We start from the raw sequence: 26,920 nt of genomic DNA, 5'->3' as shown, positions 1-26,920 counted from the left end.
TCGGTCACAGGCCAGGTGAGCATGCAGTGCGGCCGGAGACCAGGGAGATGGGAGTGACTGCTTTTCTCTGGGGGTGCACTGAGGAGCAGGACCCCGAGGAAAAAACAAGACCCATCAATATGCTGTCTGCAAGAGACTCATTTTAGACCCAAAGACACCCCCAGATTGAAAGTGAGGGGGTGGAAAACCATTTACCATGCTAATGGACACCAAAAGAAAGCTGGGATGGCAATCCTTATATCAGACAAATTAGATTTTAAACCAAAGACTGTAATAAGAGCTGAGGAAGGACACTATATCCTACTTAAAGGGTCTATCCAACAAGAAGATCTAACAATTGTAAATATCTATGCCCCTAACATGGGAGCAGCCAATTATATAAGGCAATTAATAACAAAAGCAAAGAAACACATTGACAACAATACAATAATAGTGGGGGACTTTCACACCCCTCTGACTGAAATGGACAGATCATCTAAGCAAAAGATCAACAAGGAAATAAAGACTTTAAATGACACACTGGACCAAATGGACTTCACAGACATATTCAGAACATTCCATCCCAAAGCAACGGAATACACATTCTTCTCTAGTGCCCATGGAACATTCTCCAGAATTGATCACATCCTAGGTCACAAATCAGGTCTCAACCAATACCAAAAGATTGGGATTATTCCCTGCATATTTTCAGACCACAATGCTTTGAAACTAGAACTCAAGCACAAGAGGAAAGTCGGAAAGAACTCAAATACATGGAGGCTAAAGAGCATCCTACTAAAGAATGAATCGGTCAACCAGGAAATTTAAGAAGAATTAAAAACATTCATGGAAACCAATGAAAATGAAAACACAACTGTTCAAAATCTTTGGGATACAGCAAAGGCAGTCCTAAGAGGAAAGTATATAGCAATACAAGCCTTTCTCAAGAAACAAGAAAGGTCTCAAATACATGACCTAACCCTACACCTAAAGGAGCTGGAGAAAGAACAGCAAATAAAGCCTAAACCCAGCAGGAGAAGAGAAATAATAAAGATCAGAGCAGAAATCAATGAAACAGAAACCAAAAGAACAGTAGAACAGATCCACGAAACTAGGAGCTGGTTCTTTGAAAGAATTAACAAGATTGACAAACCCCTGGCCAGACTTATCAAAAAGAAAAGAGAAAGAACCCAAATCAACAAAATCATGAATGAAAGAGGAGAGATCACAACCAACACCAAAGAAATACAAACAATTATAGGAACATATTATGAGCAACTCTATGCCAGCAAATTAGATAACCTGGAAGAAATGGGTGCATTCCTAGAGATGTATCAACTACCAAAATTGAACCAGGAAGAAATAGAAAACTTGAACAGACCTATAACCAGTAAGGAAATTGAAGCAGTCATCAAAAATCTCCCAACAAACAAAAGCCCAGGGCCAGATGGCTTCCCAGGGGGATTCTATCAGACATTTAAAGAAGAATTAATACCTATTCTCCTGAAACTGTTCCAAAAAATAGAAATGGAAGGAAAACTTCCAATCTCATTTTATGAGGCCAGCATTACCTTGATCCCAAAACCAAAGACCCTATCAAAAAGGAGAATTACAGACCAATATCCTTGATGAACATGGATGCAAAAATTCTCACCAAAATACTAGCCAATAGGATCCAACAGTACATTAAAAGGATTATTCACCACGACCAATTGGGATTTAAACCTGGGCTGCAAGTCTGGTTCAACATCCACAAATCAATCAACGTGATACAATACATTAACAAAAGAAAGAACAAGAACCATATGATCCTCTCAATAGATGCAGAAAAAGCATTTGACAAAGTACAGCATCCTTTCTTGATCAAAACTCTTCAGAGTATAGGGATAGAGGGTACATACCTCAATATCATAAAAGCCATCTATGAAAAGCCCACAGCGAATATCATTCTCAATGGGGAAAAGCTGAGAGCTTTTCCCCTAAGGTCAGGAACGCGGCAGGGATGTCCACTATCACCACTGCTATTCAACACAGTATTAGAAGTCCTAGTCACAGCAATCAGACAACAAAAAGAAATCAAAGGCATCCAAATCAGCAAAGAGGAAGTCAAACTCTCTTTGCAGATGATATACTGTATGTGGAAAACCCAAAAGACTCCACCCCAAAACTGCTAGAACTCATACAGGAATTCAGTAAAGTAGCAGGATATAAAATCAATGCCCAGAAATCAGTGGCATTCCTATACATCAACAACAAGACAGAAGAGAGACAAATCAAGGCGTCGATCCCATTTACAATTGCACCCAAAACCATAAGATACCTAGCAATAAATTTAACCAAAGAGGCAAGGGATCTGTACTCAGAAAACTATAAAATACTCATGAAAGAAATTGAGGAAGACACAAAGAAATGGAAAAACGTTCCATGCTCATGGATTGGAAGAACAAACATTGTGAAGATGTCAATGCTACCTAGAGCAATCTACACATTCAATGCAATCCCCATCAAAATACCGTCCACTTTTTTCAAAGAAATGGAACAAATAATCCTAAAATTTGTATAGAACCAGAAGAGACCCCGAATAGCCAGAGGAATATTGAAAAAGAAAAGCAAAGCTGGTGGCATCACAATTCCGGACTTCCAGCTCTATTACAAAGCTGTCATCATCAAGACAATATGGTACTGGCACAAAAACAGACACATAGATCAATGGAACAGAATAGAGAGCCCAGAAATGGACCCTCAACTCTATGGTCAACTCATCTTTGACAAAGCAGGAAAGAATGTCCAATGGAAAAAAGACAGTCTCTTCAACAAATGGTGTTGGGAAAATTGGACAGCCACATGCAGAAGAATGAAACTGGACCATTTCCTTACACCACACACAAAAATAGACTCCAAATGGTTGAAAGACCTAAACGTGAGACAGGAGTCCATCAAAATCCTAAAGGAGAACACAGGTAGCAACCTCTTCGACCTCAGCCGCAGCAACTTCTTCCTAGAAACATCGCCAAAGGCAAGGGAAGCCAGGGCAAAAATGAACTATTGGGACTTCATCAAGATAAAAAGCTTTTGCACAGCAAAAGAAACAGTCCACAAAACCAAAAGACAACCGACAGAATGGGAGAAGATATTTGCAAATGACATATCAGATAAAGGGCTAGTATCCAAAATCTATAAAGAAGTTATCAAACTCAACACCCAGAGAACAAATAATCCAATCAAAAAGTGGGCAGAAGACATGAACAGACATTTTTCCAAAGAAGACATCCAAATGGCCAACAGACACATGAAAAAGTGCTCAACATCGCTCGGCATCAGGGAAATCCAAATCAAAACCTCAATGAGATACCACCTCACACCAGTCAGAATGGCTAAAATTAACAAGTCAGGAAACGATAGATGTTGGCGGGGATGCAGAGAAAGGGGAACCCTCCTACACTGTTGGTGGGAATGCAAGCTGGTGCAGCCACTCTGGAAAACAGTATGGAGGTTCCTCAAACAGTTGAAAATAGAGCTACCACACGATCCAGCAATTGCACTACTGGGTATTTACCCCAAAGATACAAATGTAGGGATCCGAAGGGGTACGTGCACCCCAATGTTTATAGCAGCAATGTCCACAATAGCCAAACTGTGGAAAGAGCCAAGATGTCCATCGACAGATGAATGGATAAAGAAGAAGTGGTATATATACACAATGGAATATTATGCAGCCATCAAAAGGAATGAGATCTTGCCATTTGCAACGATGTGGATGGAATTGGAGGGTGTTATGCTGAGTGAAATAACTCAATCAGAGAAAGACATGTATCATATGACCTCACTGATATGAGGAATTCTTATTCTCAGGAAACAAACTGAGGGTTGCTGGAGTGGTGGGGGGTGGGAGGGATGGGGTGGCTGGGTGATAGACATTGGGGAGGGTATGTGCTATGGTGAGCGCTGTGAATTGCGCAAGACTGTTGAATCACAGATCTGTATTTCTGAAACAAATAATGCAACATATATTAAGAAAAAAGAAAAAGAAGAAGATAGCAGGAGGGGAAAAATCAAGGGGAGTAAGTTGGAGGGGGAGAGGAACCATGAGAGACGATGGACTCTGAAAAACAAACTGAGGGTTTTAGAGGGGAGGAGGATGGGGGGATGGGTTAGCCTGGTGATGGGTATTAAAGAGGACATATTCTGCGTGGAGCACTGGGTGTTATGCATAAACAATGAATCATGGGACACTACATCAAGAACTAATGATGTGATGTATGGTGATTAACATAACAATAAAAAGTAAAAAAAAACACTGAATGGCACACTTAAGATTTGTATGTGCCTTTGTATGCAAATTTCACTCAAAAAAGAATGATAAAATATTTAGGTAGATGTGTACTGATATTTGCTATTTAGTTTGAAATGTATGAAAAAATAAGATGACTTGATGGATGATGGCTGAGGGATGGATTTGCGGACAGATATATGATAAAATAACATAGCAAAATGTTAGTGGTAGACTCCAGTACTAGGTATACAGATGAGCCTGTAGATATATATGACTTAGCCTTTTTGAGGTCCTTGCCGATCTCAAAAGGTGACTTGCCGCTTCTCTAGGTGACTTTGGATGAACTGACCTCCACTCCCAGTTCTTGTGTAAACTGGTAGCTTTTTGGCCATATCGATGAGCATCTGCTTCTGGACCTCAGGTCTCTCTTCATTTTCATAGCGTTCCTTGTCTGAATAGGACAAGTGGAACTAGAAGCAGAAGAGGCGAGACTTTATTTTCCAAGGTTCACAGAAAATGTTAAAAACAACAATAACTATTTAGGTGAAAATATTTGTTATCTACCCTTGAAGTCTAGGTACCAATTTGGTTTATAACTTTCTCAGCATAATTATCTTAATTATTTTATCTGGCTTTTATCTCAATCTTCATAAGTCCATGTGATAGGTAGTATTGTTTTATAAATAAAGAAAACTTAACGAGATTAAGTACTTTGTCCATGGTTATACTAACTAGTATGTAGCAAAACTAAGCTCCAAACCCAGTTCACCTGATTCCAAGACTTGTGCCCTTTCCACTCCATTATACCATAATATGATGTTACATACTGATGTACGATACCTTGCTGCCAGGACCCTGTTGATGATTAACTATGATTGTTATTAAGTTGTAGGTATTTTTCATAGGTTACACTCTTAGAGAAGCTGGATGAGACTGCTTGTGACACTATATTCTAATCTTGCAAATGAGTAGAAATTTGGGTATTCTTACTATTGCAGAAATTTTTAGTCTGGTATGAAGCTTATTGCCATTGTTGGCACCACACTTTGCTAATCTTGCAAAAGATATATCAACAATTTTCCAAAGTAACATAGACTTGAAAGCTTTCTTCTGTCTGGGCCAAAAGGTAGGCAGAAGTGAAAAAGAGAAGGATCTGTGATCAGATTTTGGGGGTTTAAACCTCATTTCTTCCACTTAATAGTTAAAAAATCACTTGGAAAATCGGACACTCTCAACCCAAGTGTTGTCATCTGTAAAATAGAGGAAATAATACCTACTTCATAAGATTGGTGTAAAAGTACTGTATAATAAGTAATCAAAAGTTTCTTTTACAAGTCTAATTTCTTAAATCATTTAAAAATATTTTATACTATCATTTTAAATTTTAACTATTCTAGTTTGTAGTATAAAGTTTTAACCAATTCCTTTTAATTTTGATAATTAAAAGTAGCACTTGGAACAGCCCTCTAATTTGGGGGCTGTCCTGGGGAATATAACTTTTGTGTGGCATACTGCACCTGCTTGAAAGGCAGAGGCAGGGTTGTTACTGCTAGTATGTGATGAAAACCTTGTGGCTATTCAACAAGTAAGTTTTGGATTGGAATAAGATGTCATGTTTGGATGCCCTATTTCTGGCACTAACCAAGCCTTTCTGAGGATTAGAATGCAATGAACCAGTAAACACATTTTGGGTGGGCAATGGGTGATAGATTGGGATGTATTTGGTATTAGAGAAATGAATATCATGGCTGTCAAATAGTCCCCAAAGACTCACCTTTTCTTTTTACCAATTAAAAATGATGAAGATGTGGTCTTAAGTGTTAGACATTTGCAGTTCTTATCTAAATCTTACCATCATTCCACCCAGTAAATTTAGGCCTACAAAATTCCCAACCATTCAGCCTTTCTATTGGCCTATAAGCTTCCTAAATAGGGTGGAGGGGACAATTATTTCTATTAAGCTAAAGTTCACATAACATAAAATTCCATTTTAAAGTGCACATTTCATAGTGTACACGGTGGCATTTAGTCCATTCACAGTGTTGGGCAGCCATCACCACTATCTACTTCCAGAATATTTTCATCACCTCAAAAGGAAACCCCATATGCATTAAGCTATAATTCCTTATTTCCCCCATCCCCAGATTCTGGCAACTATTAATCTACTTCCTGTCTCATTAGATTTCCTTCCTTTCTGTATATTGCCTACAAATGGTATCAAACAATGTGGTCTTTGGTGTCTGGTGTCTTTCAATTAGCGTAATGTTTTCAAGGTTCATCCAGGCTGTGGCATGTATCAGTAATGCACTCCTTGTTATACCTGGATAATATTCCATTTATGGACATACCACCCTTGGTTTATCCATTCATCTGTTGATGGATATTCCATTTCCACCTTTTGGCCATAATGACTAGTGCTCTATGAACAATTGTGTATAACTTTTGAACACCTGTTTTCAATTTGAGTATATACCTAGGAATAGAATTGCTGGATCACAAGATAATTTTATGTTTAACTTTATGAGAAACTGAAAAACTGTCCTCCACACCAGCTGTACCATTTTACATTCCCAGTAGCAATATATGAGGATTCAGAATTTCCCACATCCACATTAACACTTGTTCTCTCCTTCCCTCCCTCCCTCCCTTCCTTCTCTCTCTCTTTTCTGTATGTATGTACATATATATGTACGTATGTATGTATTTGTATTTTGGACTTCTTAGTGGGTGTGAAGAGGTATCTCACTGTAGTCTTGATTTACATTTCTCTATTGACTAATGATGTCAATCATCTTTTCATGTGTTTGTTGGCCATTCACATATATTCTTTAGAGAAATGTCTAGTCAAATCATTTGCCCATTTATTAGTTGGGTTGTTTGTCTTTTTGTTGTTGAGTTGTAAGAATCTTTATATATTCTGGATACTTGACATTTATTGAGTATATAATTTGTGAACATTTTCTCCCATTCTTTAGGTTACCTTTTCACTCTGTTGGTTGTGGCTTGATGTCCAGAAGTTTAAATTTTAATGTAGTCCAGTTTACCTTTACTTTTGTTTCCTTTGCTTTTGATGTCATGTCCAAGAAATCATTGCCATATCCAATGTCATGAAACTTACTCCCTATGTTTTTTCCTAAAGATTATTTATTTATTTATTTACTTGAGATTGAGAGAGAGTGAGAGCGCACATGTGTGAGAAAGCACAAATTGGGGCGTGGAGGAGCAGAAGGAGAGGGAGAAGCAGACTACCTGCGGAGCAGGGAGTCCAATGCAGGGCTCAATCCCAAGACCCTGAGATCATGACCTGAGCCAAAGGCAGATGCTTAACCAACTGAGCCACTGAGGCACCACCCCCCCATATTTTTTTCTAAAGGTTCTGTAGCTTTCCATTTGAGCTAATTTTTGTATATGGTGTAAGGGTCCAACTTCATTATTTTGCATGTGCATGTCCAGTTTTCCCAGTACCATTTGTTGAAAAGACCATCTTTTCCCCATTGAATGGTCTTGATACCCTTTTCAAAAATTACCTGACCATATATGTGAGGGTTTATTAGTAGGCTCTTCTATTCCATTAGTCTTTGTATCTGTACCACACTGTTTTGATTACTGTAGCTTTGTAGGAAGTTTAGAAATGAGTAAGTGAGACCTGCAACTTTGTTCTTTCTCAAGATTATTTTAGCTATTTGGGGTCCCTTGAGATTTCATATGATTTTTAAGATGGAATTTTCTATTTATGCAAAAATATCATTGGGATTTTGATAGAGACTGCATCAAATCTGTAGACTACTTTGGGGAGTGATGACATTCTTAACAATATTAATTTTTCCAATCCATGAACATGAGCTGTCTTTCCATTTATTTGTATCTAATTGCTTTTAGCAACAGTTTTTAGTTTGCAGTGTACTGAGATTTTCACCTCTTTGATGAAATTTATTCCTAAGTATTTTATTTTTTTCATGATAGTAAATGTAATTGTTTTAATTTTTCTGATTATTCATTGTTCGTATATAGAAATGCAACTGATTGCTGTGTGTTGATTTTGTATCCTGCAATTTTGCTGAATTAATTTATTACTACTAACAGTTTTTTGGGAGGATCTTTAGGGTTTTTTGACATATAAGATCATACTATCTGTGAACAGAGATAATTTTACTTTTTTCTATCCAATTTGGATGCCTTTTTTTTCCTTGCCTACTTTCACTGGTTAGAGAATGTGTTCCTCACTTCTCTCTCTCTCTCTTTGTTTTTTGGAAGATTTTGAGAAGGACTCATGTTAATTATTCTTCTGACTGAATTTACCTGTGAAACCATTTGGTCCTGAGCTTTTCTTTGTTGATTGGTTTTTGATTAATAAATCTCTTTACTTATTTTAGGTATATTCAAAAATTTTTTATTTCTTCTTGAGTCATTTTTGGTAATTTGTGTATTTCTAGGAATTTTTCCTTTTAATCTAGGTTTCTAATGTATTGACACACAATCCTTCATACTATTATAATTCTTTCTGTTTCTGTAGTAATGTCCCACTTTCATTTCTGATACCAGTAATTTGTGTCCTCTCTTTGTTCAGTCTAGCTAAAAGTTTCTTAATTTTGTCGATCTTTTCAAACTCCCAATTTTGGTCTTATTGATTACTTCTACTGTTTTCTATTCCTTATTTGGTTTTTATCTCTGCTCCAATCATCACTATTTACTGCTGCTAACTTTGGGGTTAGATTGCTCTTCATTTTCTGATTCTTTAAGGTGTAAAGAATATTGGAATTGACATATTACTCCTTTTATAATATAAGTATTTATAGCTATAAATTTTCCTCCAAATACTGCTTTATTGCATCCTAAAAGTTTTGGTATGGTGTTTTTCATTTTATCTCAAAGTATTTTTTAAATTTCCCTTGTGATTTTTTATTTAATTCATTAGTTGTTTAAGAGTGTTGCTCAATTTCACAAATTTGTGAATTTATAGTTTTCCTTCAGTTATTGATTTCTAGTTTCATTCCACTGAAGTCAGAGAAGATCCTTTATATGATTACAATCTTTTAAACTTATTGAGACTTGTTTTGCCTCCTAACACATGGTCTATACTGGAGGATGTCCTGTGTGCTCATGAGAAGAACCTGTTACTCTTCTATTTTTGGGTAGAGTGTTCCATACAAGTGTATTACATCTAGTTGGTTTATAGTGTTATGAAATCCTCCATTTCTGTATTGATCGTCTGTCTAGGTGTCCTATTCATAATTGAAAATGGGTTACTGAAATCTCCAATTACTGTAGGACTGTGTATTTTTTCCTTCAGTTCTGTTAGTTTTTACTTCCTATATTTTGGGGCACTCTGTTTATAACTGCTGCATGTTCTTGATGAATTGACTATCTTATCAATATGTAATGTCCATCTCTCTTTTTTTGTGGGTTATTTTATTTTATTCATTTTATTTTTTCTGGCTTTACTGAGGTATGACTGGCAGATAAAAATTGGATATATTTAAGATATGCAATGTGATGTTTTGATATACATATAAATTGTGAAATGCTTAACACTTAAAGCTAATTAACATATCTCCCACCTCACAGTTATTATTTTTGTTGTGGTACAACACTTGAGATTATTCTCTTAGTATTTTAATTATACATTATTAATACATTATTATTAATTATAGACACCATGCTGTATATTAGGTCCCCACAACTTATTTATTTTATAGCTGAAATTTTGTACATTTTTGCCAACATTTCCCCTAACTCCCACTTCCCAGTTCCTGATAACCACCACTCTGCTCTATTACTATGAGTTTGCCTTTTTTTAAAAAAGATTCCACATATAAGAGAGATCATCAGGCAGTACATGTCTGTGTCTGGCTTATTTCACTTAGCATAATGTCCTCTAGGTACATCCATGTTGTTGCAAATGGCAGGATTTCTTTATTTTTAAAAGACTGAATAATATTCAATTATACATATATTCCATATTTCTCTATCTATTCATCCATTGATGAACACTTAGGTTGTTTCTATATCTTTAAGACTATAAATAATGCTGCAATAAACATGGGAGTGCATATGTCTCTTCTTCAGTAACCTGTTTTCATTTCCTTTGGATATATACCAGAAGCGGGATTTCTTGATCATACGGTAGTTCTATTGCTAATTTCTTTCTTTTTTAAGATTTTTATTTATTTATTTGAGAGAGAGAGTGAGAGAAGAGTGAGGAACAGAGGGAGAAGCAGACTTCCCCGCTGAGCAGGAAGCCCGATGTGGGGCTCCATCCCGGGACCTCGGGACCATGACCCGAGCTGAAGGCAGACGCTCAACCAACTGAGCCACCCAGATGCCCCTCTATTGCTAATTTCTGAGGAACCTCGATATTGTTTTCTATAATGGTGGTAGCAATTTACATTCCCACCAACAGTGAACAAGGATTCCCTTTCCTCCACATCCTCACTAACACTTGTTTATGCCTTGACTTTTTGATAATAGCCATCCTGAGAGTTGTGGGGTAATATCTCATTGTGATTTTGATTTACATTTTTCTGACAATTAGGTTGAGCACCTTTTCATATACTTGTGTGCCATTTGTATGTTCTTTTGAAAAACATCTATACAGGTCTTTTGACCATTCTTAATAAGGTTATTATTATTATTGCTATTGAGTTATATGAGTTACATATATATTTTACATAGTAACTGCTTATCAGGTAGTTTGCAAATATTTCTCCCATTCCATAGATTGTCTTATTATTGTATTGATTGTTTCCTCTACTATGCAGAAACTTTTTAGTTTGATGTGGTCCCACTTGTTTATTTTTGCCTTTGTAATGTGTGTCTTTGGTGTCAAATCCAAAATATTGTGCCAGGACCAATGTCAAAGAGTTTTCCTCTATTTGTCTTTCTTTCAGATTATTATGATTTCAGGTCTTTTGTTTAAGTCATTAATTCATTTAAAATGAATTTCTGTGAGATAAAGATCCAATTTCTTTCTTTTGTATGTGAATATCCAATTTCCCCAGCACATTTATTAAAGAGATTATCATTTTCCCATTGTGTATCCTTGGCAACTTTGTTAAAGATTAATTGACTGCCTATACATGGGTTTATTTTGAGCTCCTGAATCTGTTCTAGTCATTTATGTGTCTCTTTTTATGCCAGTACTGTTTTGATTGCTATAAATTTATAATATAATTTGAAATCAGGAAGTGTAGTGCCTCCAGCTTTGTTTTTCTTGCTCAAAATTGCTTTAATTATTTAGGATCTCTTCTGGTTCCAAATGAATTTTAGGATTGTTTTTTATATTTCTGTAAAAAATATGCCATTGGAATCCTGAGAGGTATTGCACTGAATCTGTAGATAACTGTGGGTATATGGACATTTTAACAATATTAATTCTTCCAATTCATGAACATAGGGAATCTTTCCATTTATTTGTGTCTTCTTCAGTTTCTTTCATCATTGTTTTATAGTTTTTCTTGTACAGTTCCTTCAACTCTTTGGTTAAATTTATTCCTAAGTATTTTATTCTTTTCAATGCTACTATAATGCAATTTTTTTCTTAACTTCTTTTTTGGATAGTTTGTTTTTATGTACAGAAATGCAACTGATTTATGATTTTTTAAATTTTTTTTACCCTGCAACATTACTGAATTTATTAGTTCTGAAAGGTTTTTTTTGTGGGCTTTTTAGGATTTTCCATATGTAAGATCATGTCATTTACAAACAGAAAACTTCTTCCTTTTTTTCCTTCAAAATTTTTTTATTGTTATGTTAATCACCATACATTACATCATTAGTTTTTGATGTAGTGTTCCATGATTCATTGTTTGTGTATAACACCCAGTGCTCCATGCAATACGAGCCCTCTTTAATACCCATCACCAGGTTAACCCATCCTCCCACCCCTGCCCCTCTAGAACTCTCAGTTTGTTTTCCAGAGTCCATCGTCTCTCATGGTTCATCTCCCCCTCTGATTTCTCCCCCTTCATTCTTCCTTTCTGATTTGTATGCCTTTTATTTCTTTCCCTTTCCTAAGTGCTTTAGTTTAGTACTTCCAGTACTGTTGAACAGAAGTGGTGAGAATGGGCATCCTTGTCCTGTTCCTGATCTTAGAGGAAAAGCTTTCAGATTTTCATGATTGAGTATGATGTTAGCTGTGGGTTTGTCATATATGGCCTTATAATGTTGAGGTACATTTGTTCTACACCTAATTTGTTGAGAGTTTTTTTAAATCATGAAATGATGTTGAAATTTGTCAAATGCTTTTTCTACATCTATTGAGATAACCATATGATTTTTATCCTTCATTTTGTAAATATAGTATATCACATTTACTGATATCCTGAGTATAAATCCACTTAGCCATGATGAATGATCTTTTTAATATGCTGTTGAGTTTGGTTTGCTAGTATTTTGTTAAGAATTTTGCATCTTTGTTCACCAAGGATATTGGCCTATAATTTTCTTTTCTTGTAATGGCCTTGTCTGGCTTTGGTATCATGACAATGCCAACCTTGTAAAATGAGTTTTGAAGTGTACTGTCTTCTCCAATATTTTGGGAGAATTTGAGAACAATTGATGTTAATTCTTCAAATGTTTGGTAGAATTCACCAGGGAAGCCATCTGACTTGTTGGGGAACAAAGGCTGGTCTTTTCTACTCTGCATCACCATCACTAATATGGTCTTTTTCTTCTTTGTATCCTGTAACACTTTTTGGCTTAAAGCCTCTTTTAAATGTGATATTAGTATACCTACCCTTGATCTCTTTTGATTACTATCTGCTTAGAATAACTTTTTCCATCCTTTCATTTTCAGCCCATTTACCTTGGTTCTAAAGTGAGTTGTTTGTAGATAGCATAAAAATAGATAATAAGGAGACTTCCAGGGAAAATGGCAGAGTAGGAGGACCCTAGGCTCAGCTCTTCCCACAGATACAACTAGATAACACTCATATCAGTGTAAATAACCTGGAAAATGACCTGAAGACTGGCGGAATAAACTCCACAACAAAAGGCAGAGAAAAGGCCATGTCAAAGAGGGTAGGAAGGGTGGAGACGTGATCAGGAACTAAAGGGACTCCTGGGACTGTCTGCAGGAGAGAAGGATGGCTTGAGCATGGAAAGGGGAAACAAACCCCCACACTAGGAAGTCTGCACAGGGAATATAAACCCCCATAACATTTGCATTTAAAAACGAGAGGGGCTGAATTTCATGAGCTCTTAAAACCAGCAGGACTTAAAACCTGAAATTTAAAAAAAATCAGCAGGCTCAGCTCTGGGAGAGCTGGTGGGCAAGAAGAAACTGAGTTCCTACCCTTAAAAAGACAGCATAATAAACAGCCTGTGGAGATACAGCATAGAAGCAGCAGTTTGAAAGTTGCCTGGGGTATATGGGAGGGAGTTATTTACTAATCTCAGAGCATGTCCTGGAGGGAGAGAACTAACAGGGAAACAACGCCAGGAACAAAGGAACTGGCAGATGCCATTTCCCTCCCCAGCCCTAGAGTTGGACTGTAAATTGCTAGCAATGCTACCTTGACCCACCATGCAGTGCTTCTACCAATTCACCGCTCCAGACAGCCCATCTCAGTCTGTCACTCCAGGGCCCCTCCCACAGAGGACCAGGGGCACACAAAGCTTGCTAACACCACCGCCCCACCAATGAACCCCCTACACTATGATTCAGTGGATGCACACTCTCCAATATGCTCTCCACCAGAGCCCATACAAGGTGGTGCCACAGGCCTGGCAGTATGCAAGCAGGCCCTACAGTGACCAGCACTACACCAAAGTGACTCCTGCCTTGGAGAGAGGGAAAGATAACCACACAAACCACTCAGACTGAGGCCACAGCAGAGGGCTGGAGGCAGACAACTGGTCTGACTCCAGGCTTTGCCCACCAATGAAAGCTTCCCAGGGGACAACATGGGGAAAGCACCCTGCAGTTAAATGCTACTGCACCTCTGGCAAATGCCTGGTCTGACTTAACTAAGCCCAAGATGTCCCCAGACTGCCCCACTAACACCACAGGGAGAAAATACTGCTGACAACAGGCAAAGAGAGCCATTGGGGATGAATGGACTGAGGGAAAAAATGGCTCAGCCGCAACAGCAGGGTGTATACATTACACATAGGAGACATTCCTGAAGTACCAGGTTCTGAACAGGGGATACTACACAGTAGGGCAGTATAGGACTTCTTCTACATAAGGCCATTACTTTCAAGTGCAGGAGACATAGCTATCTTTCCTAACACACAGAAACAGACACAGAGAGTAAGACAAAATGAGGAGACAGAAGAATATGTCCCAAATGAAATAACAGAATAAAATTACAGAAAGAGGCCAAAGTGAAACACAGATAAGTCATACGCCTGATAGAGAATATAAAGAAATGATTATAAAGATACTCACTGGACTTGAGAAAAGTAGAAGACATCAGTGAGACCCTTATGAAATATATAGAAAACACATAAAAGAACCAATCAGAGATGAAGAACATGAAATTAAAAATACATTAGATGGAATAAATAGTAGACTAGAAGAGGCAGAAGAATGAATCAGCAACTTTGTGACAAAAGACACAGAGTGACAAAATGGATAAAAAAGAAGAGTCATCTATATGCTGCCTATAAAAGACTGATCTCAGACCTAAAGACACATGCAGGTAGAAATTGAGGGAATGGAGAAGCATTGAACATGCAAATGGATAAGAAAAGAAAGCCAAGGTAGCAATACTTATATCAGAAAAAATAGACTTTAAAATAAAGACCGTAATAACAAACAAAGAACACTAATCATTAAGGGGAGAAACCAACAAGAAGATATAACAATTGTTTATATACCAACATGGGAGCATTCAATACTTAAAGTAGTTAATAACAAACATAAAGGAAGTAATAGATACTAATAGTAGGGGACTTTAACACCCAACTGACATTGATGGACAGATAATCCAAACAGATAATCAACAAGAAAACAGTCGTTTTGAATGACACAGTGGACTAGATAGATTGAAAAGATATGTTCAGAATAATCCATCCTAAAACAGCAGAATACACATTCTTTTCAAGTACATATGGAACATTCTCCAGAACAGATCACATATTAGGCTACAAAACAAGTCTCAACAAATTCAAAAAGATCAAAGTAATATCACCATCTTTTCTGACCAAAATGCTAGGAAACTAAAAATCAACGACAAGAAAAAAAAAATTGGAAAGACCAGAAATACATGGAGGTTAAATAACATGCTAATAAATAATGAATGGGACAATCAAGACATCAAAGAGAAAATTAAAAAAAAATACAGGGAGACAAATCAAATTGAAAACACAATCATCCAAAACCTTTGGGACACAGTAAAAGTGGTCCTAAGAGGGAAGTTTATAGCAATACACTCCTACCTCAAGAAGCAAGAAAAATCTCAAACCAAACGTTACATCTAAGGAACTAGAAAAAGAGAAATAAACAAAACCCAAAACCTGTAGAAGGAAGGAAATAATAAATATTAGAGAATTAAATGAAGTAGGTACTAAAAAAAAAGTTGAACAGATCAAAAAAGTAGGAGCTGGTTCTTTGAAAAGATCCACAAAATTGATAAAACTTTAGCCAGATTCATCGAGAAAGAGAAGTAAAAAAAAAAACAAGATCATGTATGAAAAAGGAGAAATAACTGACACCACAGAAATACAATGAATTATAGAGGAATATCATGAAAAACTATATGCCATCAAACTGGATAACCTAGAAGAAATAGATACATTTCTACAAATATAAACCTCCAAAAATTGAATCAGGAAGAGAGAAAATTTGAACAGACCATTTAGCAGCAATGAAATTAAATCAGTAATCAAAAAACTCCCGACAAATAAAAGTCCAGGACCAGATGGCTTCAGAGGTGAATTTCACCAAACATTTAAAGGGTTAATATCTATTCCTCTCAAATTATTCCAAAAAAAGAAGAGGAAGGAAAACTTGCAAATTCATTTTATGAGGCCTGCACTACCCTGATACCAAAACCAGATAAAGACATTACAAAAAAGGAGAACCACAGGTCACTGTCTCTGATGAAAAGAGATGCAAAAATTCTCAACAAAATATTATACAATCAAATATAATAACATTTTAGTAAAATCACTCACCATGATCAAGTGGGATTTATTCCCATAAGACAAAGGTGGTTCAATATTTGCAAATCAATCAATATGATACATTGCATCAATAAGAGAAAAGATAAAAAACATATGATCATTTCAATGCAGAAAAAGCATTTGACAGAGAACAACATCCCTTCATGACTAAAACTCAACAGAACAGGAAAAAGATGGCAGAAGAATAGGGGACCCTATTCCAACCAGTCCCCAGAATTGAGCTGGATATCTACCAGACCACTCTGAACACCCACGAAATCAGCCTGAGATGTAAGAAGATAGATCTGGATCTCTACAAAAAGAATATCACAGGCGGTTGGTTTCAAGGTATGAAGCAGGGAGCTATGATACCATGGGCAGATAAGAGGATAAATGGAAGGGGGAGAGAACCTGGCCATTGGGATCCTACACCGCCGGTGAGCATACCCTCCCACAATGGGGACAGGTCACAGACATGCAGACTGGTAGCGGCAGGGAAAGGACTTCAGGGCAGCCCCCAGGATGGAAAACAGAGCGGCGGGGCCGCATGTGCGAAATGGGGGTGGCTGGCAGTTTTAGAAGCATAAAGGGCAGAGACATGCCCCGATTGGGAGCCCTGCTGATGAGGGCACAACCCAGGATGCTGCAGTTTATAGCAGCACAGACAGAAATGGAGATAGTGTGGCCTGGAGACATCATTGAAGAACAGACTGTGATCTCTCTGCTCTGAGGCAGAGGGCTGGAAAAGGTCTCCTCTGCTCTGACTCTCGGAAGCTACCAGGGAAAGCCGCCAGAGAACAAAAGCCCCCAAAAACCAGTTTTCACTGAGCCCATCCCCCACCACAGGGGGCAGGGCAATTCTGCCCAAACAGGATTGCCTGAGTAACAGTGTGGCAGGACCCTCCCCCAGAAGACAGGCTGGGAAAACAAGAGGCCAACAACCCTAAGGTCCCTAGAAAACAGGTGTATCTTTCTTGGGTTGTGGTCAATAATTTGGACTCTATACACTCCCTCAACCACCCCTCAACAGAATGACTAGGAGGAGGAACCCTCAAAATAGGAAAGACTCAGAGATTATGACTTAATGCCACAGATTTACAAATGGATTCAGATATAACCAAGATGTAGGAGATGGAATTCAGGGTAGCAATTGTGAAGACAATAGCTACAATGGAGAAATCAATTAATGGCAACACAGAGTTTCTAAGGGCAGAAAGAAAGCTGAATTGGCAGAATTTAAAAATGCTATCAGTGAGATCCAATCTAATCTAGATAATCTAACAGCTAGGGTAAGCGAGGCAGAAGAACGAATTAGTGACCTAGAAGACCAAATAATAGAGAAAAAGGGAAAAGAGGAGGCCAGGGAAAACAACTCAGAATACGTAACTATAGAATCAGAGAAATAAGTGACACCATGAAACGTTCCAATGTCAGAATTATTGGAATCCCTGAGAGGGTGGAGAGAGAGAGGACTAGAAGATATATTTGAGCAAATCGTAGCTGAGAACTTCCCTAATCTGGGGAATGAAACAAACATTCGTGTCCTAGAGGCCGAGAGGACCCCTCCCAAGATCAAGGAAAACAGGCCAAAACCCCGGCATGTAATAGTAAAACTCGCAAATCTTAGAACCAAGGAAACCATCTTAAGGGCAGTTAGGGGGAGGAGATTCCTTACGTACAGAGGGAGGACCATCAGAATAACGTCAGACCTATCCACAGAGACCTGGCAAGCCAGAAAGGCCTGCAAAGACATATTCAGGGTACTAAATGAGAAGAACATGCAGCCAAGAATACGTTATCTGGCAAGGCTGTCATTTAGAATGGATGGAGAGATGCAGAGCTTCCAAGACACTGGCCAGACTTATCCAAAAGAAAAGAGAAAGGATCCAAATTAATAAAATTATGAATGAAAGGGGGGAGATCATGACTAACACCAAGGAAATAGAAACAATTATTAGTAATTATTATCAACAACTCTATGCCAATAAGTTGAGCAACCTGGATGAAATGGATGCCTTCCTGGAAACCTATAAACTCCCAAGAATGAAACAGGAAGAAATTGAAAATCTGAATAGGCCCATAACCAGTAACAAGATAGAAGCAGTGATCTAAAACCTCCCAGAAAACAAGAGTCCAGGGCCTGATGGATTCCGTGGGGGAATTCTACCAAACTTTCAAAGAAGAAATAATACCCATTCTCCTGAAGCTGCTTCAAAAAACAGAAACAGAAGGAAAGCTTCCAGACTCATTTTATGAGGCCAGCATTACCTTAATCCCCAAACCAGGCAAAGACCCCAACAAAAAGGAGAATTTCAGACCGATATCCCTGATGAATATGGATTCCAAAATCCTCAACAAAATCCTAGCTAGTAGGATCCAACAGTACATTAAAAGGATCATCCACCACGACCAAGTGGGATTTATCCCTGGGATGCAAGGGTGGTTCAACATTTGCAAATCAATCAATGTGATAGAACACATTAATAAGAGGAGAGAGAAGAGCCATATGGTCCTCTCAATTGATGCAGAAAAAGCATTTGACAAAATACAGCATCCTTTCCTGATTAAAACTCCTCAGAGTATAGGGATAGAGGGAACATTCCTCAAGTTCATAAAATCCATCTATGAAAAACCCACAGTGAATATCATCTTCAATGGAGAAAAGCTGAGAGCCCTTTCTTTAAGATCAGGAATACGTCAAGGATGCCCACTCTCGCCATTATTGTTCAACATAGTACTAGAAATCCTAGCAACAGCAATCAGATAGCAAAAAGAAAAGCTATTCAAATTGGCAAAGAAGAAGTCAAATTCTCTCTCTTTGCAGATGACATGATACTTTATGTGGAAAACCCAAAAGACTCCACCCCCAGAATACTAGAACTCATATAGGAATTCACTAATGTGGCAGGATACAAAATCAATGCACAGAAATCAGTTGCCTTCTTATACCCTAACAATGCAACTGTAGAAAGAGAAATTAGAGAAACAATTCCATTTACAATAACACCAAAAACCATAAAATACCTCAGAATAAACCTAACCAAAGAGGTAAAGGATCTATACTCTAGGAACTAGAAAACACTCATGAAAGAAATTGAAGAAGACACAAAAAGATGGAAAAACATTCTATGCTCATGGATTGGAAGAATAAACATTGTTAAAATGTCTATGCTACCCAGAGCAATCTAGACCTTCAATGCCATCCTGATCAAAATTCCAATGACATTTTTCAAAGTGCTGGAACAAAAACCCTAAAATTTGTATGCAATCAGAAAAGACCCCAAGTCACCAAGGAAATGTTGAAAAAGAAAAACGAAGTTGGGGGCATCACATTGCCCGATTTCAAGCTATATTACAAAGCAGTGATCACCAAGACAGCATGGTACTGGCACAAAAACAGACATATAGACCGATGGAACAGAATAGAGAGCCCAGATATGGACCCTCAACTCTATGGTCAAATAATCTTTGACAAAGCAGGAAAAAACATGCAATGGAAAAAAGACAGTCTCTTCAATAAATGGTGCTGGAAAATTGGACAGCCACATGCAGAAAAATGAAACTCGACCATTCTCTAACACCATACACAAAGATAAACTCAAAATGGATGAAAGACCTCAATGTGAGACGGGAATCCATCAAAATCCTAGAGGAGAACATAGGCAGTAACCGCTTTGACATCGGCCACAGCAACTTCTTTCAAGATACATCTCCAAAGGCTAGTGAAACAAAAGCAAAAATGAACTCTTGGGACTTCATTAAGATAAAAAGCTTCTGCACAGCAAAGGAAACAGTCAACAAAACAAAGAGGCAACCCACAGAATGGGAGAAGATATTTGCAAATGACACTACAGATAAAGGGCTGGTATCCAAGATCTATAAAGAACTTCTCAAACTCAACACCCAAAAAACAAATAATCACATCAAAAAATGGGCAGAAGACATGAACAGACACTTTTCCAAAGAAGATATACAAATGGATAACAGACACATGAAAAAATGTTCATCATTAGCCATCTTTTTGTTGTCTGTTTCTATACACCCATAATGAAGCAGCAGAAAGAGAAATTAAGAATGCATTCCCATTTAAAATTGCACCAAAAATAATAAAATGCCTAGGAATAAACTTAATGAAGGAATTGAAAGACCTGTATTTGGAAAAGTATAAAATAATGATGAAAAAAATTGCAGGTGACACAAACAAATGGAGAGATATTCCACGCTCATGGATTGGAAGAACAAATATTGTTAAAATGTCTATACTACCCAAAGCAATCTAGAGATTTAATGCAATCATTACCAAAATACCAATAGCATTTTTCACAGAACTACAATAAATAATTCTAAAATTTGTGTGTAAACACAAAAGACCAAGAATAGACAAAGCAATCTTAATAAAGGAAAACAAATCTGGAGGTATCACAACTCTAGATTTCATGTTATCTTACAAAGCTGTAGTAATCAAAACAGGACAAAAATAGATATAAGGATCAATGAACAGAAACAAACACATGATTGTGTGGTCAATTAAGCTTTGAGAAGAGAGGCAAAAATATGCAATGGGGAAAACACAGTCTCCTCAACAAATAGTGTTGAGAAAACTGGGCAGCAAAATGCAGAAGAATGAAGCTGGACCACTTTCCTACACCATACACAAAACAAATTCAAAGTGGATTAAAGACCTAAATATGAAACCTGAAGCCATAAAAATCCTAGAAGAGAGCACAGGCAGTAATTTCTCTGACCTTGGGAGTATCAGCATTTTTCTCAATATGTCTCTTAAGGCAAGGGAAATAAAAGCAAAAATAAACTATTGGGACTACATCAAAATAAAAAGTTTCTACACAGCAAAGGAAACAATCAATAATACTAAAAGACAACCTATTGAATGGGAGAAGATACGTGCAAATGATGCATCTGATAAAGGGTTAGTATTTAAAATGTATAAAGAACTTATATAACTCAACATCCAAAAAATAAATAATCCAATTAAAAGTGGGCAGAAGGCATGAAGAGACATCGCCAAAGAAGACATCTAGATGGCCAAGAGACACATGAAAAGATGTTCATCATCACTTACCATCAGGGAAAAGCAAATCAAAACTACAGTGAGAGAAGAGTTAAGATGGTGGAGGAGTATGGGGACCCTAAGTTTGTCTGGTCCCTGAAATACAACTAGATAGTGATCAAATCATTCTGAACATCCAAGTAATTAATCAGATATCTGAGAAAATAAATGCTGCAAGTCTACCAGTAAACAAGCAACCACCCTTTGGAAAGTAGAGGAGGTGGGGAGACTTGAATCCCATGTGATATACCTGAGGATAAAGCGGAGGGAAGGGAGCCTGCTTAAGGAAGCTACCACAAAGTATTATAAAAGGTGGAGTGCAAGCAAAGGAAACAGTCAACAAAACTAAGAGGCGACCCACGGAATGGGAGAAGGTATTTGCAAATGACATTACAGATAAAGGGCTGGTATCCAAGATCTATAAAGAACTTCTCAAACTCAACACCCAAAATAAACAAACAACCTAGTCAAGAAATGGGCAGAAGACAGGAACAGACACTTCTCCAAAGAAGACATACAAATGGCTAACAGACACATGAAAAATGTTCAACATCAATAGCCATCAGGGAAATACAAATCAAAACCACAATGAGATACCACCTCACACCAGTTAGAATGGCAAAAATTAACAAGACAGGAAACAACAAGTGTTGGCGAGGATGTAGAGAAAGGGGAACCCTCTTACACTGTTGGTGGGAATGCAAGCTGGTGCAGTCACTCTGGAAAACAGTATGGAGGTTCCTCAAGAAGTTAAAAATAGAGCTACCCTATGACCCAGCAATTGCACTACAAGTTATTTACCCCAAAGATACAGACATAGTGAAAAGAAAGGGCACATACACCCCAATGTTCATAGCAGCAATGTCCACAATAGCCAAACTGTGGAAAGAGCCGAGATGCCCTTCAACAGATGAATGGATAAAGAAGATGTGGTCCATATATACAATGGAATATTACTCAGCCATCAGAAAGGATGAATACCGAACTTTCACATCAACATGGATGGGACTGGAGGAGATTATGCTATATGAACTAAGTCAAGCAGAAAAAGACAATTATATGGTTTCCCTCATATATGGAACATAAGCAATAGCATGGAGGACCATAGGGGAAGGGAGGGAAAACTGAACAGGAAGAAATCAGAGAGGGAGACAAACCATGAGAGACTGGACTCCAAGAAAGAACCTGAGGGTTACAGAGTGGAGGCGTGTTGGGGGGAATGGGGTAATCAGGTGATGGGCATTAAGGAGGGCACGTGTGGTGATGAACACTGGGTGTTATATGCAGGTAATGAATTGTTGAACACTACATCAAAAACTAATGATGTATTATATGTTGGCTAATTGAACATAATAAAAAAAAGCAGTGGCGTGCAAAATCATAACTTTTATAAGTCTGTTACAGAGGGGGATGTGACTGGCTTAAAGGTGCTCAGGTGGTGAAGTGGGGCAGAATCCCAGGTGTGATAGCATGGTGGGAGGATCCCTGGGGTCACAAGAAGAATGGGTGATGCCTGACTGTGGCAGAGTTCCCAGGCATAAGAGCAGGGAAGCCGTTTGCGAACAGGGCATGCAGGTTCCACCTTTGTGCTCTGTATTGCCATAAACTGCAAACCCCTGGACAGTCGTGCCACCCCTTTCCTGGGAAGGGTCCAGCAAAAGGCAGAAGCGTGCTGAGATACACCCCCTTCCCCAGGAGGAAAAGCAGTGGTCCAAGCGGCAAGAGGCCATAAATTTGGAGTTTTAAAACTCAGTCACGTGACTGAGATAAAAATGCTTGGTCACAGGCCAGGTGAACACAGTTCTGATGGAAACCGGTGAGATAAGAGTGATTAATTGCTATTCTGTGAGGGCTCACTGAAGAGTGGAGGGCAAGAATTTTCAGCTTCAGGGCTGGAAGGTAGGGTGCAGCCATATTCAGTGCGCCCATGAGCCCTGAAAACCTTCAGGGAGCAAAACAGTGCCACCTAGTGGAGTCTAGAGCTGCTTACACCAAATCCTGCCTCTGCATATGTGAGGTGATTTTCCACTAGGGTAAGTCCACCTGAGAATCAGTGCAACAGGCCCCTCCCCCAGAGGACCAGCCCAAACAACTCACTCTCACCAAAATTATGGTTTATAGAGGGCTGGATAGCTTCAGCTCTTGGGAAAAACAGTATACAGCATTCTTTGTATTTTCATTTTTTAGTCTTTGAGTATTATTTTTTCAGTTATTTTCTTATTTATTTTTTTCAGTTCATTTTTAATCTTTTATAATTTAAATTTTTATATATAGCTTATATATATTATTTTTGGTTTGCTCTCATTGTATTATATATATGTTTTCTTTTTCTTTCTGACTTTGGGATCTAGTTTCTTTCAACAAATGGATCAAAACACATCCAGGATCTAATCTAAGTTTTTGTTGTTGTTTTCTTTCTTTCTTCTTTTCTTTCCCAGACAAAATGACAAGATGGAGAAATTCACACCAAAAGAAAGAACAGGAGGTAGTACTCACTGCCAGGGATCAATACTGATATAAGTAAGATGTCTGACTAGAATTAAAAACAATGATTATAAAGATACTAGCTGGGCTTGAAAAAAGCATAGAAGATACTAGAGAATCCTTTACTATAGAGATAAAAGAACTAAAATCTAGTCAGGGTGAAATTAAAAATGTTATTACCGAGATACAGTCCAAAGTGGAGGGCATAAAAACAAGAATGAACAAAGCAGAAGAGGGAATCAGTGACACAGAAGATAAAATGATAGAAATAAGGACGTTGCACAGAAGAGGGAAAGAAACCTATTAGATCATGAAGGTAGACTAAGGGAACTCAGTGAATCAACAAAGTGAAATAATATTCATATTATAGGAGTGTTAGAAGATGAGTGGGAGAAAGGTGCAGAAGGTTTATTGGAACAAATTATAGCTGAGAACTTCCCTAATCTGTGGAAGGAAACAGGCATTCAAGTCCAGGAAGCACAGAGAACCCCCTCAAAATCAACAAAATAGGTCAACACCTCAACATATTATAGTGAAGCTTATATACTGCAAAGATAAAGAGAAAATTCTGAAAGCAGCTCTGGGGAAAAGAAGTCCTTAACATACAAGGGTAGACATATAAGGCTGGCAGCAGACCTGTCCACAGAGACCTGGCAGACCAGAAAGGACTGGCATGACATATTCAATGTGCTAAATGGGAAAAATATGCAGCTAAATGTCATTCAGAATAGAAGGGGAGATAAAGAGTTTCCAGGAAAAACAAAAACTAAAGGAATTTATATATTTTTAAAGATTTTATTTATTTACTAGAGTGAGAGCGCACAAGTTGGGGGGGAAGGGGCAGAGCTGAAGATAGACACTTAACCGAGTCACCCAGGCACCCCCAAAACTAAAGGAATTTGTAAACATCAAATCAGTGCTACAAGAACTATTAAAGGGGATACGTTGAGCAGAGAGAGAGCCCATTAGTAACAGAGACCAGAAAGGAACAGACAAATTCTACAGGAACAGTGACTTTACAGGTAATACAATGGAACTAAATTCATATCTTTCAATAATTACTCTAAATGTAAATGGCCCCAATGCTCCAATCAAAAGAAATAATGTATCAGAATGGATAAAATAAAGAAGACCCACCAATAAGAGACTCATTTTAGACCCAAAGACACCTCCAGATTGAAAGTGAGGGTGTGGAAGACCATTTATCATGCTAATGGACATCAAAAGAAAGCTTGAGTAGCCATCCTTATATCAGACAAACTAGATTTTAAACAAAAGACTGTAGTAAGAGATGAAGAAGGACACTATATCATAATAAAGGTTCTATCCAACAAGAAGATCTAACAATTGCAAATATTTATGCCCCCAAGTTGGGAGCAGATAAGTATACAAACCAATTAAAAACAAAATTAAAGAAACACATCAACAATAATACAATAATAGTAGGGGACATTAACACCCCACTCACAGCAATGGACAGATCATCTAAGCAGAAGATCAACAAGGAAACAAGGGCTTTGAATGACACACTGAACCAAATAGATTTCAATGATATAGTCAGAGCATTTCATCCTAAAAGAGCAGAACAGAAATTTTTCTCGAGTGCACATGGAACATTCTCCAGAACAGATGACATACTGGGTCACAAATCAAGTCTCAACCGGTACAAAAAAACTGAGATTATACCCTGCATATTTTCAGATCACAATGCTATGAAACTTGAAGTCAACCACAAGAAGAAATTTTGAAAGACCACAAATACATGGATGTTAAAGAACATCCTACTAACGAATGAATGAGTCAACCAGGAAATTAAAGAACAATTAAAAAAATACATGGATGCAAATGAAAATGAAAACACAACAGTTCAGAACCTTTGGGATGCAGCAAAGGTGGTCCTAAGAGGGAAGTATATAGCAATACAGGCCTTTCTCAGGAAACAAGAAAAGTCTCACACATACAACCTAACCTTACACCTAAAGGAGCTGGGAAAAAAAACAGCAAATAAAGCCTAAATCCAGCAGGAGAAGAAAAATACTAAAGATTAGAGAAGAAATCAAAGATATAGAAATAAAAAAACAGTAGAACAGATCAACGAAACTAGGATCTGGTTCTTTGAAAGAATTAATAACATTGATAAACTCCTAGCCAGACTTCTCAAAATGGAAAGAGAAAGGACCCAAATAAATGAAATCATGAATGAAAGAGGAGAGATCACAACCGACACTGAAGAAATACAAACAAACATAAGAGAATATTATAAGAAATACAAACACATATAAGAGAATATTATGAGCAATTATATGCCAAACAATTAGGCAATCTGGAAAATATGGATGCATTCTTAGAAACATATAAACTACCAAAACTGAAACAGGAATAGAAAACCTGAACAGACCTATAACCAGGAAAGAAATTGAATCAGTCATCAAAAATCTTCCAAGAAATAGGTGTCCAGGACCGGATGGCCTCCCAGGGGAATTCTACCAAACACTGAAAGAAGAATTAATACCTATTCATCTGAAACTTTTCCAAAAGATAGAAATAGAAAGAAAACTTCCAAACTCATTCTATGAGGCCAGCATTACCTTGATCCCAAAATCAGACAAAGACTCCACCAAAAAGAATTACAGACCTATATCCCTGATGAACATGGATGCAAAAATTCTCACCAAGATACTAGCTAATAGGATCCAACAATACATTAAAAAGATTATTCACCATGACCCAGTGGAATTTATTCTTGGGCTGCAGGGGTGTTTCAGCATCCACAAATCAATCATTGTGATACATCATATCAATAAAAGAAAGGACAAGAACCCCATATGATCCTCTTAATAGATGCAGAAAAATCATTTGACAAAATACAGCATCCTCTCTTGATAAAAACCCTCCAAAATGTAGGGATAGAGGGAACATACCTCAACATCATAAAGGCATATACAAAAGACACAACTTTTTTGTCTTAAGGTCAGGAATATGACAGGGTTGTCCACTCTTACCACTGT

At 37.6% G+C, this 26,920-nt stretch overlaps 1 protein-coding gene across 3 annotated transcripts in view; it reads right to left on the bottom strand.

Moving 5' to 3' along the window:
* ZDHHC15 (zinc finger DHHC-type palmitoyltransferase 15) overlaps window positions 1-26,920 on the bottom strand; it is a 152,246-nt gene that overhangs the window by 62,517 nt on the left and 62,809 nt on the right. For all 3 annotated transcript variants that reach the window (XR_003522533.1, XR_003522534.1, XM_027607767.1), the window contains exon 4: window positions 4,602-4,722. Coding sequence is in view for 1 of the 3 variants with exons in the window: in XM_027607767.1 (XP_027463568.1) it covers window positions 4,602-4,722 (121 nt within the window). In the remaining 2 variants the exon portion in view is untranslated. The remainder of the gene's footprint in view (window positions 1-4,601; window positions 4,723-26,920) is intronic.

This window comes from Zalophus californianus, chromosome X (assembly GCF_009762305.2).
Source record: "Zalophus californianus isolate mZalCal1 chromosome X, mZalCal1.pri.v2, whole genome shotgun sequence".
Taxonomy (NCBI): Eukaryota; Metazoa; Chordata; class Mammalia; order Carnivora; family Otariidae; genus Zalophus; species Zalophus californianus.
This window is presented reverse-complemented; position numbering and strand designations above follow the sequence as displayed.